The sequence below is a fragment of the Agrilus planipennis genome, unplaced genomic scaffold (assembly GCF_000699045.2).
Source record: "Agrilus planipennis isolate EAB-ADULT unplaced genomic scaffold, Apla_2.0 scaffold43, whole genome shotgun sequence".
Lineage (NCBI taxonomy): Eukaryota > Metazoa > Arthropoda > Insecta > Coleoptera > Buprestidae > Agrilus > Agrilus planipennis.
In genome coordinates, this window is record NW_020438914.1 from 19,910 (window position 1) to 35,533 (window position 15,624).

Here is a 15,624-nt window from a genome sequence, read left to right on the forward strand (position 1 = left end):
CAGATTCCCGGCACCATATTTACAGCAACAGACTGAATATAAAAAAGAAAAAATTCCATTTTTTTACGACGCTTCATCTATCAATACAAATCTTAAAGCAACGGTAAGTTTTTGTTGTACAATTAATGTAAACAACGTTTATATAAATTATAAATCTATTGGTTGTAAAAATCTTAGAAATTTTAAAACCGCAACTAATTTTTGTCATTAAATTCTTCAAAATCCTTTTTTCAGAAAAAATTAAAATGTAATCCACAGTTAACAGTAAACAAAAACAATGATCAACAAAAAATTAATTCCACTGATAGTGAGGGCCTGTTTCATTTAGATGGAGTTGATGAAATAAAAAATCAAAGCCTTGATAACTGCGACAGTAGTGATAACGAAGGTATGCAAATAAGTCTTAAAAATAATTGGCAAGTTTAAATAGTATTTGTACATTGTTTTTATGATTTTTCCATAGATACCAACAAAGAGGAGAGATATAAAATCAAATCAAGCCCTTTAAATCTGGCAAAATCGTTACCTATTGATATACCTGTTTTTTTAACTGGTGTTGGAAACCGAGTATCAGTAGGAAAAAAGGAAGGCATAATGGTAATTTTAATAACATACTGGTATTTAGTTACTATTTATTAATAGCATTTTTATTCTGGAAATTTTTGGAATTCTATTTTCTGCTTATTCTTTAAATACAAAAAGAAAGTTTCAATTAAGTAAATGCATCTGCTTTTGTAATTGTTAATTTTCTGAAAGTTTTATCAATTTCATATTTTAGCAAAATTCAGACGACGCAAATCCATCAGATATTGCAGCTAGTATTAAAGCGCTGGCTAACAGCGTTCATGGAGATGCTGTTTTTGGTGATTTACCTAAACCGCGCATCTGCAATCAGTTTTAAATTATTTTTTGATTACCTTTGTTTGGTTATTGATTCTGTTTTTCTGTAAAACTCGTCTCAGGAATTTTACAACTGGAGATATATATAGAGCCAAACAGGTTTAATCAGATATTTAATGAAATTTATGTAATTGCGAATTGTACTTTTTTTTACCAAACCTGCAGTAAACTTCTATATTTTCCCAATTTTAAATTACAAACCTTGTATTAACAATTTCGTAACTTATTCAAAAGAATACAAAGTACTTCCAGTTAATCCCTCCTGGTTATTGTAATAGAAAATTTTGGAATTTCTTTTCAAACATATCTGATTTTTATAGTTACATTGTTTTAACTGAAAAATATTTTTCATTCTATTATAGTGGGATATTCGATATTGATTTATGTAACACTTTCAGTATAAACAAAGTATTTTAAATGTAACATATAAAGTAATATTTTCTAAAATGAAAGTACAAATACAAAGTATTTTCGCTCAGCTTAATTCAATTGTTTTTCTTCATTATTTGTCTCTGTCTTTTCTTCAGATTTCTTGCTAAGTAATTTTGCAAGCATTTTTTCNAAACAAAGTATTTTAAATGTAACATATAAAGTAATATTTTCTAAAATGAAAGTACAAATACAAAGTATTTTCGCTCAGCTTAATTCAATTGTTTTTCTTCATTATTTGTCTCTGTCTTTTCTTCAGATTTCTTGCTAAGTAATTTTGCAAGCATTTTTTCTTCTTTCACCTTTCGTCTTGCTTCTTTCATTAATTTCTTTTGTTCCTTTTCTTTTTTTTCAACCATTTCCTTAAACTTTTCATCTCTAGGATCTACTGCATATCCAAAGTGTCTTCTTACTTCTTCTATCAATCTTTCTTTCTGCACCTACAGGTATAAATACTTATGCATAACAAAATAATGATAATAAAAATTTTAAAGTATATACACACTCTTGCAGCAAGTTCTTCAGCTTCTTTCTTCTTAATTTTATCATGTAGGTCTTTCTTCCACTGATCCAATTTAGCCATTTTATCCGTAATTTCTTTCTGCTTATTTAAAAGTCGTTCATTTTCTTCTTTTTTTCTTATTTGTGCTTTTTCCATCATTTCAAGAACAGTAAAAGGATAAGCAACTCTTTGATATTCCAATGTATCTTGTAGTTCTTGTTTAGTAGGCCAACAAAAAGATGGATCAATTCTGCTATTCTCGCCATACTTTCCATATACTTTTCTTGCATACTTTACCGTATCATGTGTCCAAAATATGCTTTCATTATAAGGTTTTTGATTTAAAAGAATATTGCGATGTTGTAGGTTTAAACGGGATTTATTTCTTTTAAGTTCTAAATTGGCTTCTTTCTTCTTTGCTTCTTCATCAAGAACTAGCAGTAAAATATTGTAATTATATAAGTAAATAGGTAAATAATTTATCAACAAATTAATAATTAGTATTTAACAACATATTATAGTAGAATCTCCTACCATCTACAGATGTTGCACTTTCTGATTCTAATTTTTCCAAGTCAATTTTTGTAGAATATTGCGGTAGAATTTTAAATATTATTTGAGATACGTTTAAAATCGAAGTGTTTCGAATTATATCCAAATATTTCATATTTTAATGTGTAAAATAGTACAAACTCAAATTAACATGGAAGAACAAAAATAAGTACATAACCCTAAACAGGGTATGAAATGTCGAGCGCTAGCGACACCTAAGTTTACCCACGTAAGTTTTTAAATTTTTTAAATTACCAAAATCGACATTACCGACATACTAGGCGACATATGGTTTCGATTATCGGAGGAATTCCCCAGTAGTTGTGGCGTTATTGAGCAATAGTGAGTAGTTTCACAACTTGTAATATTTTAAAATTTTTGTGAAAAGTACTTTTACCTATCCTGAAAGTAAGTAATATATTAAGTACTTCAATCATAGTTCTATCTATGATCTATGAAATAAACCATAGATAATAGATACACAAAGGGTGATAAAATGGAAACAATGAATGGAAATAAACCGTGCAAAATTGACAGCAGCAACAATTTTTCCTCAGGAATTTGAGGTAATTTATAGTAGGTGGAAATTGAATTAATTTCACAATAATGTTTGAATATTATTAAATGTTAACCGCTACTAAAAGCTTCCTTATGTGTTTCATAAAGTAGGGTTAGTTACGTTTAATTATTTAAAAATCCGCCATAACCCTATAAAATGTAATGTCTTTCCGTGGTCGCAGTGAACAGAGGGTTAAAAATAAATAAATGGTTAAAAACACCATTTCAATTCCGATTTTTAGAACTAAAAAAACAAATTGTATTATATCATTTGACTATTTACTTCCAAATTTAATACAAAAAATAATGTTCCTAAAGTTTATATATGATTACAAATTACTCAGGAACACAAATGTTTACTACACTTAACTGTAATTCTGTAACATAATGGTTTTATTAGGGTTAACAGATTCCCGGCACACAGGACAAACCTCCTGATACAATAAACAGCTTTGAATACAATCCCAACAAAATAAATGACCACAAAAGGTAGTAATAACGTATTTTCTATCTTTAGAACAAATTAGGCAGCTGTTAACGACTTTTTTACCAGTTTTAAACTCCTTTAATTGATGATCTATTTGCTCTTGGCTAGTTTTACTGAATTTTATTTGATGAACCAAGTAGAAACACAAGTATAACAATAAAACCTTTCCAAGAAATTTAAAATTTTGGGAATAATTATTATCTTGATACCATTGTCTCAACAGGATCTAAAATTTCAAATAACTAAGCACTGGTTAATATAATTAGTAAAACACACATACATATCGTATTCCAAATAGAAAATTTGAAATGTAATAGTAGTCACCCTTAATATAAAATAAGGCAGTATGTAATCTTACAAACATATGCTTATTTGTCTTCAAAAAGTACAAACAACACAATAACGCATTTTTAGCTTCTTCTGTTAATGATTTTGATTTTGTTATAAAATGTTTATTTTTATGTAGTATATTGTTAAATATGTTATCACCTGTGATGTAAAGCACAAGCCAAAGTAAGTGGGTCTGCAAAAACGGAATAAACATAAAAATGTTAATATTTTTAGGGACTTACAAATTGAGAAGGTAAAGTTTTTGTACGACTATCAAATCTTATTATTCCACTATATTCTTCGCCAAACGATTGCAAATTAGAGCAAGACGTAAGAAGGAAGTATAAAGCAGAAGACAGATTTTTAATTGTATTTTGGTGACGATATTCATTTCCAAGTATCTTCAGTATTTCAAAAATGCTACTTTGTAACTTTCCTATAATAAAATTATCTTTCTGTGAACAACGTAAAATATCTACAACACTCGCTGCTCTAAAATTCATGTTTAATTTATATCATATTTATATAAATAACGTTTAATTTCTATAGACTTTTTGTCATTATTATATGAACCCGTCTGCGTTGATAATCTATATGTACAACTGTATGTTAAGTTGCATACACGCACAAATTATAATTAAGTATATTTGTTTATTAATTTGACGAATATAGGTAACTGTAACTCGTATAAATACCCCTTAGATCTTAGGAAAAATTAAAACAAAATGATCTAGGAAGGTACAGAGAAAAATTATAATAAATTTAAAGGATAAATAATCAGTATCAAGTTAATAATAACAAACAAGAATAAATAAGCAGGAAACAAAATAATACATATAAACTGTAAAAATACCGTTTCCTGTATTGAGAAGATTTAGTATCATGTTTTAACGAAAGATATCGCGTTATATTGTCTTGAAATGAAAATGATGAAAACTACTTTTATTTTGTAATGCATAAAAACGAAATGAAATAATTGAAACTAATTCAAGAAGTGTTACTTAAAAATTTTAAATTATAATTTTTTTGTCATATTTCATGTTAGTTAGTTTAAGGTTTGCTTAGATACCTTAAAAAAATAATTTGTGAAATGTAGCGTCATCTACTTGCAGCATATTTCATATATTGATTAGTTTCCTCTTCACCTCACCACTGTATTCACGTCCTTTTCTTGTGAACGTCAAGCGTCAAGCTAAGCTGCCCACCATTTTTGTTCATTTGGTGTAGATTTTCGCGTTGCTCATTTAACAAATTCTAGAGAAATGGAAGATCGCGGGACTGTATTACGGGATTTAAAAATATGCAGATTTTGTTTGGACGAAAATGGCCCATTCACGAATATATATGAGAAAGATCCTCAGCAAGTTGTTCCACTACCTCTTCAAATGATGGCTTGCGTTTCTATTGAGGTTTGTAACTATTTGTAAATAGAAATGTATACATTTTTATTCACCCGATTACAGGATGCCGTAATGATCGTCAAGTAGTTTTCTTTGTGTTGTAGTAATTAAGTGTTTAGTTGATAATTTTTCGATATTATTTACTGGTTTATGCTTTATTGTTGGTTGCAGGTATTTCCAAATGATGGAATGCCGCAGCTCATATGTAGAGCTTGCAGATATCAAACACAACAAGCGTACAGATTTAAAACGACTTGCAAAAAGGCTGACGATGCGTTGAAATTATTTTTAGCAACTGGAAATTTGGTAAAACCAGCTGAACTATCAAATGTAAGCATAAAATAAATAGAATTATTAAAGCAGCAAAAACATTAATTTGTGATTGGTAAAAAGGATGGCAGTATTTATTATATTTTTATACTGTTAACCAAAGTTAAGGGGCACATATGTTTTTTTTTGTATAAACTATACAGTTATTCTTCGTGAACTTTTCATCTTTTTTGTGCAGTACCTATAGGTAATAATCTATGGTCTTTATTATTGGTATTGGTACAAAATATTTACCAATTTTGTCTTTTTATACAGTTTAGGTTTAAGGTATATTAATTAAAACTTACATTTTTGCAAAAGAAATTATGCATATGTTAACTTACAATGATCATAATTTTAAATCTGAAATATGCAGCCCAACATACATGCTGATGTCTTACACTCCTAAAAATCAATCAAGTACCGTCAACTTGATACAAAAATACATTTTTGTGTAAATTATTTTAATTAGTATAAGTTTAATTTACATTATTATTTCCTTGTTTCTTTTGGTTAGCTACGTTGGTTTTTTATTGTTGTTGCTGCTGCTTTGATTTTTATTTGCATTTTTTCTAGATTAATTCAAAAGGTGCTATATTGTAGTTTTTAAACTATTTTTATTGTAAAGGAGTCAAAAAAGAGAAATTTGCTTCCTATCCAAAATGAAAGTGGTCATACAAAAAAGTCAAAGACAAATGATGGCAATTCTCCTGTGGTATATTCTGTAACAACAGACAATAAAGAATCCCAAAGTGAACTTCAAATATCCACTAAGGGAGAAAATGAAACGGAAATGTTGGATTTCGATCAAAATTCTAAAAACCAAATTAGCTCAGAAGAAAGTGAAACTCAAGAAGAGGGAAATGAAAATTCCATAACAAAAGTGTCTCATGTGAGTGTTTGAATACATTATATTTATTTATTTATTCGTTTGTTAGAATTATTATTATGTTTAGGTATAAACCTTATTTTATGTTATACATTATACCTGTTTATGATTTAATAAATAGTTTATTTATATATATACACACACATAAAATTAAATTATGTACCTATTTTTCAGGTGCGTACAGATGTTTTTTCATGTCCACATTGTGAACGTTCGTTTCCACTACAACAGCTATTAGATCTGCACATGAAGAACCACGATCGTCAACGCAACTTTGAATGTGACGAGTGTGGACGTAAATTTTTTACAAAATATGATCTTGGCAAACATTTTCAAACTCATCTGAATAGTAAACCTTTCACGTGTGTCGTATGTAGAAAGCAGTTTTCGCGCGAATCACTTCTTCATCGACATGAGAAGATACATGTTCAAGCTCCGAAGTACCTATGCACTGAATGTGACCGTACATTTTTGACCAGTGAAGATTTGGATGCTCACATGGAAAGGCATAAAAAGAGAAGACCATTCTCTTGTCGATTATGTAACAAAAGTTTCGTATTCAAACAAGGACTTGAGAGACATGAATTAAGTCACGCTGATCAGAAACCACACAAATGTAATTATTGTGAAGCAAGCTTTACTTCTCCACTTAAATTAACCAGACATATCACTTCCCATGCAGGTAAGAAAATATTGTATACATGTATAGTAAATTTAATCTAATTGTCTTCTTAAAAAGGTTTACGACCGTATCCGTGTAAGCTGTGCGGTCGTACTTTTCTCCTCAGTCACCATCTTACGCGACATATGCGAAGCCATTATGCAGCAAAATCACCAAACGCCCAACCAATCGGACAACATAAATGCGACATGTGTAGTATGTCGTTTCGACGTAAAGATTCGCTAATCAATCACAGTGCGATCCATTCGATGGTTAACTTGAAGTGTGTCATCTGCAACACTGAATTTGAGAACGCTAAAATGGTTAAAGAACACATCACGACACATTTGGCAGGTCTTCCATATCCTTGTGACAAGTGCGACTATTCCTTTGATACGCAAGATCAGCTTGAGGAGCACGAACTTAAGCATGCAGAAATGGAATACGAAGAACAGATCGAGAGGGAAGTGACAGAAGAAGCAATGCAACAACAGCAGCAACGAACCGATCACTATAGTGGCATGGGGGATGACGGAGACGAAGCGTATTCTGGCGAAGAAGATATTGCAGAGTTCTCCATCACCAGTGCGGATAATCCAGAAGTTTGTAGTTTTTTTTTATATTCAGTTGGTTATATTTTCAAATATTCGAATTTTTTATTTTTAAATAGATTATAAGAAGATCTAAAAGAGAACGGAAAATTAAAAATTTTGCGGACTTCTTAAAAGATGAACTTGGATCAGATATGGATGAAGATGCTTCACAAGACATACCAAATAACGATGAAGAAGAAGACGAAGACGATCTACTATATAAACCTCCGCCTCCTACCACCGTCAATGAAACCATTAAACCAGTTGTTCGCACAGAAGGAACTAAAGTATATACCCGCAAGAACGCTCCAGAAAAACCAAAGCCAGTGGCTTTAACTACTTTCGTTACACCAACGGCTCAGTCTGCATCAATACAACTTCCCACTCATCAGTTAGATCAAATCTCACAACTACCTTTATTAGATAACATGGGTTTGTCTAAAGATGCGGCAAATGCATTTCCACCAAACAAGAACTACGTGGACATGAAAATAGGCAACAAGTTGGTCAGGGTTCAGAAGTTAATTATGAGTAAAGCAGAAATTCAAGCGATGGCGAAAGAAGGCAAAATTGAAATGAAAGGGAATACCATTTTACTTAAGAAAAAACAGACATTAAACAGTGTAACCGCACGAACAGCTCAATCTTTACAAAATGTTACAATTGATTCCATTTTTCAAGAAGCTGCCGCAAGTGTGGAGCCGTCGAATGTTCACAGAAAACAACAGAATAGTTCGAATAATGAAAATGATATATTTGAGGAAGAGCAAGAAGATCGAAACGAGAGTAGGATCAATCAACACGTAAGCGAGGTATGTAATTAAAAATGACGCAGTAATTAATAGAAATCAGGTTTCTATTACGTCTTATTTTGTAAATTATTTCCATATAGCACTAAAGCTTTATTTGAATAAGTTGATTAATTAAAATTGCAATTATATTGTATTAAAGTCATTATTTACCTGATATTTTGGTTGATTCAATAAAAGAAAGGATTAATATATCTTACGTTTCTTATAATTAAACTATAGTAAAATAATTTTACTTAAAATTTCAAAATGAATAAATTTTGAATAGGTATTTATAAAAATATATTTATAAATTATACGAAATTTAAGTGTATTAAATTTTAAACGTAGTATTTTTTAATGAAAAGTATATTCATTTTAATATACAATTTCATTGATAATAACTAAACATTTAAAACCCAAATAGCATTTAGAAAATACTACAAATGGCGCAGTAAATGCCATCTGTAGCATGATGCTACATTTTAGTATTACGTATGCTCCAACAAGGTCCACTTGTGTGGATATCTACTTGCTGAAAACGAATCCCAGCTTAGCCAATCTCAACGTGATAAGCACGTTAGCTTAATCGAATAATTTTATCCAAATAGCATTGTTTTTTGTGATGTCGAGTAGTCGTGTCCGGCAAGGCTAATACGTGATTTCCAGTACCCGGCAAAGCACTACCTGTGTTATGTTATGTATTAAAATTTTAAGCCTTCTAAAATCATACTTGAAGTATTTTTTTTAACTGGTTGCTAGTAAGTATTTTTTTTAACTGGTTGCTAGTATTTAGTTATTAAACAAAATAAGAAACGATTAGGCGAATATTTCATTTATTTACACTTATAAAAACTTACATGAATAATATATTCTATAGAAACTATTTAAAATGTTTGAAGTGTTGCAATCTGAAACGGTTTCAAAGTACGTTTTTTTACAAAAATATGTTGAAAGTTTTTGATTTGCAGCATACCATAATACATTCAAAAACCATTACCACACTAACGTCATTAACAAGGCTTATATTACATTAAATATTACAATTGCTTAAAATATAATAAATCTAGACAATTTTTAAAAGAATATCAGCCTAGCGTCGTTCGGACTTTGCTCCAAGGGGCAATATGGGCACTTCATTCTAAAATACATAAACATGTTTAATAGATAAATCCAAGAAAAAGACTGTTTTCTTACTTGTTTCCATTGCATAATTTGTTTAATGCGTCTCGGGATATAACGTGGCCGCAGATTAGTCGCATGGGAGGATTATTTTCAGTCGATTGTTGTCTTAATATTGGACATGCAAACATTGAATGATACCTTTTATCGGTACCAAGGTCAATTTCTATCTTTAAATCAAATATTTTTGTCATGGTAAAAAAAATAATTGGCAAACTCGACAACGAAATTATTAATTAAAAATTGGAAAATACTATTGAGTAATGCATATCTGACATATTTTATCATATCAAAACTAATAATATCTGTGTTAATATTACACACTATAATAGAAAATTATTTCTAAAACTCACTGGTAATTCATCTTTACCGTTCCATATGCCACTGACTTGACGTTGCATCATCACTTGTTTTATATTCAGTAAAGCTGGGACAGCAGTACATCCTGCATTAATGCATATAGCAAGTGGACTTTCAACACTTATGCCTAATAATTGACATGCGTCACGAGTGAATGTCTCATAAATATCTACCCACATTTCGTTGTCAAACATACAACTATAACGTGTGTTGTCATAACCATTTGGAACAAATAGCAACATACCCATCAACATTTGAATGTCTACAAAGATTTTAATACATAAAATTGCACGTATTTAGGGATTACAGCATTCACCTTTCTCATGTCTATAAACAAACTGTCCAAAGTGCATTCTGGCATATGCAATAGCCTTTGTTTGATGTGGAGGATCTTTTTTTAGTAATGCAATAAACTTCAATCGATGTAATTTAAATTCTAAGGATGAACTATGTGCTTCCAGTTCATTATGATGAACTGTTGCCCATGCCAATGCAAGATCTAAATCTTTATTTTTAAGGCAGTCTAGTATGTGATTTAGTTCAGTGAATGGTTCTTTGTTTTGAACCTCAGCTTTTATTGCAGCTTCCTAAAATATGTATTTATCTTGCAATTTTACTAATAATAGACTTTTTTATAACTCACTTTAGAAAGTTCTTCTGCAACCTCCTGTAACCCTTGACGACAGAAATGCTGATAAACAACCTGATTAATTAAATGTATTTTATCTGGTCTATTAAAAATATCACCACGACTAGTTGCTGTGAAATCCGCAATAAAGTTTCTATCAATTGCTTTACCTACTTTTGATACTGTACTGTGCAAGTCTCTGTGGTTTGTAGTTAATTGAGAAACAGTGTCTTTCACTTTAGTAATTGTTTGCTTTATAAGATATACTTGTAAAGGTGTTAAAATATGATTATCGGGAGCTAAAAGGGTTATTATTTTACATTTAAATCTGCTCGAAATTCTGTACTAAGTTTTTCCATAAATACCTGCTTCGAATTCTTTTAAACTTTCAACTTGTGACACCAACTCGTTCAATACCCTGCTTGCATGTTCGTTTATTCCATTAAATTTTGTTAAAACTTTGTCAATTTCCTTTTCTACAGCCAAACAGGCATCCATTGTTTCTTTATTTTTATGCATCATCGATTATTACTTTCCTTTCATAAATAACAACCACAATCGTTTCTTTTTTTGACATTTGCTTTTGTTAATAGCGGTTGGTAGTTAACGCCATAGACAATTGAATAGGACAACAGGTTAGCGCGTCTGGCTAAACCGTCTAGGCCGTACCAATGTTGCCAAGCCAAGCCAAATGACTGTCAAACAAAAGGAAAATGTTACGCGTCATGCGTCATAATCTAAAGCAGTTTCATTTGTTGCGCGTGTACATCAATACACGCTCGTCCCTTTTTTTAATCTAACGAAATTGACATATTACTATATCATGTTAGTATCATAGATAAGAATATATGATAATTGACCATTATATGTCTCTTATCTACGATGATAATGATACTTAACACTGTGACGTGTAGACAACCCATCATACGGGAAAAAGCGCCAAGAGGCTTATAATGGTTGCATATAATAATTTAGTCATTTAGATCAATTGCTTACTTCTAGGCGATAGAAAGCGAATTAGGAAGATTCAGAGGGTGATGTACTAATTAACGAGTTAATCATTAAAAATAGTGATGTTAATTAACGAGTAATTAGTTCAATAAATTAGAGATTAGTGCTAAAGGCGTTTTATTACACGACAACAATTAATTTTGAATTTGAACATTATAAAATAACTCAGTATACCACAAAAATATTATCAAACTATTATAAACAATTTACCATTCATAATTTTTATCGATTGAATTGAAATAATAACAGCTGAATGAGCGAAATTATTTGTCGTTAAAGGCTGGAAAAAGAATTCTCATCATACACATACGATTTCAAAATTAGGCGTACCTAATATAGATTTATAAAGTGTGTGTATTTGAATTTTTTATTTGTAGTTAATTTATGTCAGGATTTTTTTAGTGGTCATTCAAAGAATACAATAGTAAACTGTTAAAATAAATGACCTTCAATTTTAGAATAATGTAAGATAATGTAATGATTGTTGCGAACTCGTCGTTTTAAATTTACGTGAATATGATATCACATTATATGTATACATACCTAAGTATGTTTATTTAAGGTTTAAGTAGAGAATCATTAGATATATGAAAATCGTGTAGAGAATATAGAGAAGTACAGCAGAAATATGGCAGCTCCTACAGTTACTCTTAATAACGGACAAAAATTACCTGTGCTGGGTCTTGGTACCTGGTTGGTAAGTGTTTTTATTTACACTTAGAGAAAATACATTACTGAAAATATCATACATAAACATGTTTAATAGATAAATCCAAGAAAAAGACTGTTTTCTTACTTGTTTCCATTGCATAATTTGTTTAATGCGTCTCGGGATATAACGTGGCCGCAGATTAGTCGCATGGGAGGATTATTTTCAGTCGATTGTTGTCTTAATATTGGACATGCAAACATTGAATGATACCTTTTATCGGTACCAAGGTCAATTTCTATCTTTAAATCAAATATTTTTGTCATGGTAAAAAAAATAATTGGCAAACTCGACAACGAAATTATTAATTAAAAATTGGAAAATACTATTGAGTAATGCATATCTGACATATTTTATCATATCAAAACTAATAATATCTGTGTTAATATTACACACTATAATAGAAAATTATTTCTAAAACTCACTGGTAATTCATCTTTACCGTTCCATATGCCACTGACTTGACGTTGCATCATCACTTGTTTTATATTCAGTAAAGCTGGGACAGCAGTACATCCTGCATTAATGCATATAGCAAGTGGACTTTCAACACTTATGCCTAATAATTGACATGCGTCACGAGTGAATGTCTCATAAATATCTACCCACATTTNAGTTCTTACTTTCCATATACAAATGCGGACTTTTAGAAATGTAAAGAAGTGCATAAATTAAAATAAAATTTAAAATCTCTGATTTATATGATTATGCATTTCATTTTGTCAGTCAGCTCCAGGAGAAGTAGAACAGGCTATTAAATATGCAATCAATATAGGATATCGACATTTCGATTGTGCTATGGTTTATGGAAATGAAAAAGAAATTGGCAAAGCAATAAGAGAAAAAATAGCTGACAAAACAGTTAGGCGCGATGAGTTGTTCATTACAACTAAACTGTGGAATACATTTCATGAAATGGAGAAAGTCGTACCGACTTGCATGAAATCTTTGGAAAATTTTGGATTGGATTATCTCGATTTATATTTAATTCATTGGCCATGTGCTCAGAAAATTGTTGGAGAATTTAATCCAATCAATCCATTCAATAATGCATCAGGATTCGATTATGATTACATTAATACGTGGAAAGGGATGGAAGAATGTGTTAAATTGGGTCTTACAAAAGGTATAGGACTTTCAAATTTCAATTCTAAACAAATCGATAGGGTTTTACAACATGCCACTATAAAACCGGTTGTAAACCAGGTAGGTAAATGAAAAAAGAAATAAACTAATCATAGGTATAAAAAATTCACTAAATGATGTATATAAAATAGTTTTTGTCTGCAGGTAGAAGTAACACCCCTGTTAAATCAAAAGAAACTCATCAAATTCTGTAATGACCGAAATATTGTTGTAGTGGCATATAGCCCTTTTGCATCGCCTGCCAGGCCGTGGGTTAAACCAGGCGATCCTTCAATCGATTTTAACGATGCAAAATTAGTAGCAATTGCTAAAAAGTATAATAAAACAAGTTCGCAAATAATTTTGCGTTACCTGATCGATATCGGAACTGTGCCGATCCCTAAGTCGTCAAATAAAGAAAGAATTAAATTGAATATTGAAATATTTGATTTTAAACTGACACTAGCTGAGATAAAGGAAATAGATTCTTTCAATTGTAATGCTAGATCGGTACCGGCAGACGAATTAAAAGGAATTCCGCATTTTCCTTTTGACGATGTAGAGTTTTGATTTTTCTATTTGTATCAATTCGTAACATATTATATTTTTATTTTATTCTTTCTTTTGATAATAACAAAAACCATTAATAAATATTACGACATTTTTACAGAAAAAAAGTTTCATATCATTAGTTGACTAATCTATGTATTACCAATTACGCCATAACATTATGTCACATGCATATAAAGAGTGTGTTTTGGGTTACCTATCTCTGAATAACATATAGTAAGTATTTAGTTGTCAATATAATTATCAAGCAATAAATCAATGTCTACTTAATCTATGGTTTTTACTTATGATATGACTTATAATCAATTGTAATCAATATTTATAATAATAATAATAATAATGCAGTGATTTTAGTTAATGTCTGGTGAGAATCATTAGAAACTGAAGCATATGAAAAATAGTATCCAAAAAATAGAGAAACAGAACTGACAAAGAAAGAAAAAAATAAATATCATATTTTACAATAGTATTTACTTAATTGCCTTATCAATAGGACTTATGAAGTAAAAACTTCATGTGACAGGTTATCTTTTATTTATTTAGTCATTTTGGAATCATTTTAAGTAGTGTTTTAATTGATTATTTTCATTTATCGTCGCACCGTCAGACAGATACTATTAAATATGGTTAAACTTCCTGGGGTTGTGTTAAATAACGGTCTTCAAATTCCAATCTTTGGATTAGGTACCTGGAAGGTGAGTTCAAGGCATTATAATAATTTGAGTGTTAGATGAATAATACATTGTATAGTCTCAACCAGGTCAAGTAACTCAAGCTGTAAAAGATGCGATTGACATAGGCTACCGTCACATAGATTGTGCCTTTATATATGGCAATGAAAATGAAGTTGGTGAAGCTATTTCTGCAAAAATTGAAGAAGGAAAGGTGAAAAGGGAAGACTTGTGGATTACCAGCAAACTATGGAACACATTCCATAGACCTGATCTTGTCGAAGGTGCTTTAAGAAAATCCCTAAAGAACTTGAGGGTAGATTACTTAGATTTGTATTTAATACATTGGCCAATGGCATACAAGGTGAGATTTTGGTTATGTTCTTTTTTTGTAATATGATAACATATACTTTAAGTTGCATAAAGACTATGTTAATATTAATTTTTATATTTGCTGCATAAAATATGTAGGCTATTAAAACGATACAATAATTTTTTGATATGTACTATGGTTTACAATTTGTTATGCTAGTATATTTGCTTTGATTAATGATAAGGTAATTGATTGGTTGCTATGTTGAAAGAGGTAAATGGTGTCATAAAAAGATAATGATTGTAATTATCTACATTCAACAATCTGTTATTACAACATAACTTTTCAAAAGGACCATTCATTTTTAGTATATGTGTATGTGTGTGTACATAAAAATTGTTTTATGGATTTATGTACATATATATATATGTAAAAATGTTACATAAAGGATGTAACATAGTTTACTTTAATAATATTAGAATCAATTAAAAAAGGTCACTTTACAGAAAATTATTATATCAAAGTATTTGTTTATTATATAGTAATATCATTATGTACAAAAGTAAATTTATTGCGCTAATGTTACACAATTTAGCATAAATTCATGTCTTTTTTATATTCGTTAGATATATCTATGTATTTTATGATTTTGCCACT

General features: G+C 30.1%; 8 protein-coding genes across 12 annotated transcripts in view; 4 read left to right on the forward strand and 4 right to left on the reverse strand.

The window, feature by feature from the left end:
• The window catches only part of LOC108733936, a 2,586-nt gene extending 1,548 nt beyond the window's left edge, over nt 1-1,038 (forward strand). The window contains exons 6-9 of the mRNA XM_025973560.1: nt 4-103; nt 235-388; nt 464-597; nt 779-1,038. Of these exons, the coding sequence (XP_025829345.1) occupies nt 4-103; nt 235-388; nt 464-597; nt 779-901 (511 nt within the window). The 3' untranslated portion in view covers nt 902-1,038. The remainder of the gene's footprint in view (nt 1-3; nt 104-234; nt 389-463; nt 598-778) is intronic.
• A 22-nt stretch (nt 1,039-1,060) lies between these two features.
• Nucleotides 1,061-2,590, reverse strand: LOC108733954 (growth arrest and DNA damage-inducible proteins-interacting protein 1). 2 transcript variants are annotated; one of them, XR_001937304.2, is made up of 4 exons: nt 2,366-2,589; nt 1,835-2,265; nt 1,481-1,769; nt 1,061-1,319 (listed from the first exon to the last, which is right to left on the reverse strand). XR_001937304.2 is itself a non-coding variant. In XM_025973593.1 (4 exons), the coding sequence occupies exons 1-4, from the start codon at nt 2,496-2,498 to the stop codon at nt 1,381-1,383; spliced, it is 792 nt and encodes a 263-aa protein (XP_025829378.1). In that variant the 5' UTR covers nt 2,499-2,590; the 3' UTR covers nt 1,061-1,380. The 2 variants fall into 2 exon arrangements, 1 of the variants encoding a protein (XP_025829378.1); XM_025973593.1 differs by having other exon boundaries at nt 1,061-1,455; nt 1,617-1,769; nt 2,366-2,590.
• Nucleotides 2,591-2,822: 232 nt separating this feature from the next.
• On the forward strand, nt 2,823-8,615 carry LOC108733952 (zinc finger protein 502). 2 transcript variants are annotated; one of them, XM_018465321.2, is made up of 7 exons: nt 2,823-2,949; nt 5,017-5,167; nt 5,330-5,488; nt 6,096-6,359; nt 6,531-7,038; nt 7,096-7,619; nt 7,688-8,615. In XM_018465321.2, exons 2-7 carry the CDS (start codon nt 5,021-5,023, stop codon nt 8,432-8,434), a joined length of 2,349 nt encoding a protein of 782 aa, XP_018320823.1. In that variant the 5' UTR covers nt 2,823-2,949; nt 5,017-5,020; the 3' UTR covers nt 8,435-8,615. The 2 variants fall into 2 exon arrangements, with proteins under 2 accessions (XP_018320823.1, XP_018320821.1); XM_018465319.2 differs by lacking the exon at nt 2,823-2,949 and having other exon boundaries at nt 4,893-5,167.
• LOC108733953 (peroxisome biogenesis factor 10-like) lies at nt 2,973-4,379 on the reverse strand. The gene is made up of 3 exons (XM_018465322.2): nt 4,001-4,379; nt 3,709-3,951; nt 2,973-3,654 (listed from the first exon to the last, which is right to left on the reverse strand). The coding sequence occupies exons 1-3, from the start codon at nt 4,259-4,261 to the stop codon at nt 3,307-3,309; spliced, it is 852 nt and encodes a 283-aa protein (XP_018320824.1). The 5' UTR covers nt 4,262-4,379; the 3' UTR covers nt 2,973-3,306.
• Nucleotides 8,616-8,995: 380 nt separating the features above from the next.
• Nucleotides 8,996-14,253, forward strand: LOC108733947 (alcohol dehydrogenase [NADP(+)] A-like). 2 transcript variants are annotated; one of them, XM_018465314.2, is made up of 4 exons: nt 8,996-9,159; nt 12,142-12,276; nt 13,015-13,494; nt 13,579-14,253. In XM_018465314.2, exons 2-4 carry the CDS (start codon nt 12,208-12,210, stop codon nt 13,981-13,983), a joined length of 954 nt encoding a protein of 317 aa, XP_018320816.1. In that variant the 5' UTR covers nt 8,996-9,159; nt 12,142-12,207; the 3' UTR covers nt 13,984-14,253. The 2 variants fall into 2 exon arrangements, with proteins under 2 accessions (XP_018320816.1, XP_018320817.1); XM_018465315.2 differs by lacking the exon at nt 8,996-9,159 and having other exon boundaries at nt 11,805-12,276.
• Nucleotides 9,404-11,393, reverse strand: LOC108733944 (protein RMD5 homolog A). The gene is made up of 6 exons (XM_018465309.2): nt 10,934-11,393; nt 10,584-10,867; nt 10,257-10,527; nt 9,934-10,202; nt 9,596-9,750; nt 9,404-9,539 (listed from the first exon to the last, which is right to left on the reverse strand). The coding sequence occupies exons 1-6, from the start codon at nt 11,088-11,090 to the stop codon at nt 9,476-9,478; spliced, it is 1,200 nt and encodes a 399-aa protein (XP_018320811.1). The 5' UTR covers nt 11,091-11,393; the 3' UTR covers nt 9,404-9,475.
• Nucleotides 12,337-12,900, reverse strand: LOC112904178 (protein RMD5 homolog A-like). The gene is made up of 2 exons (XM_025973589.1): nt 12,714-12,900; nt 12,337-12,530 (listed from the first exon to the last, which is right to left on the reverse strand). The coding sequence occupies exons 1-2, from the start codon at nt 12,897-12,899 to the stop codon at nt 12,372-12,374; spliced, it is 345 nt and encodes a 114-aa protein (XP_025829374.1). The 5' UTR covers nt 12,900; the 3' UTR covers nt 12,337-12,371.
• Nucleotides 14,254-14,340: 87 nt separating the features above from the next.
• Nucleotides 14,341-15,624, forward strand: part of LOC108733946 (aldose reductase) — a 6,084-nt gene continuing 4,800 nt past the window's right edge. Inside the window, exons 1-2 of one of the 2 annotated variants that reach the window (XM_018465312.2) lie at nt 14,341-14,678; nt 14,734-15,018. In XM_018465312.2, coding sequence (XP_018320814.1) covers nt 14,607-14,678; nt 14,734-15,018 — 357 coding nt within the window. In that variant the 5' untranslated portion in view covers nt 14,341-14,606. The remainder of the gene's footprint in view (nt 14,679-14,733; nt 15,019-15,624) is intronic. The other variant, XM_018465311.2, reaches the window with a different exon arrangement.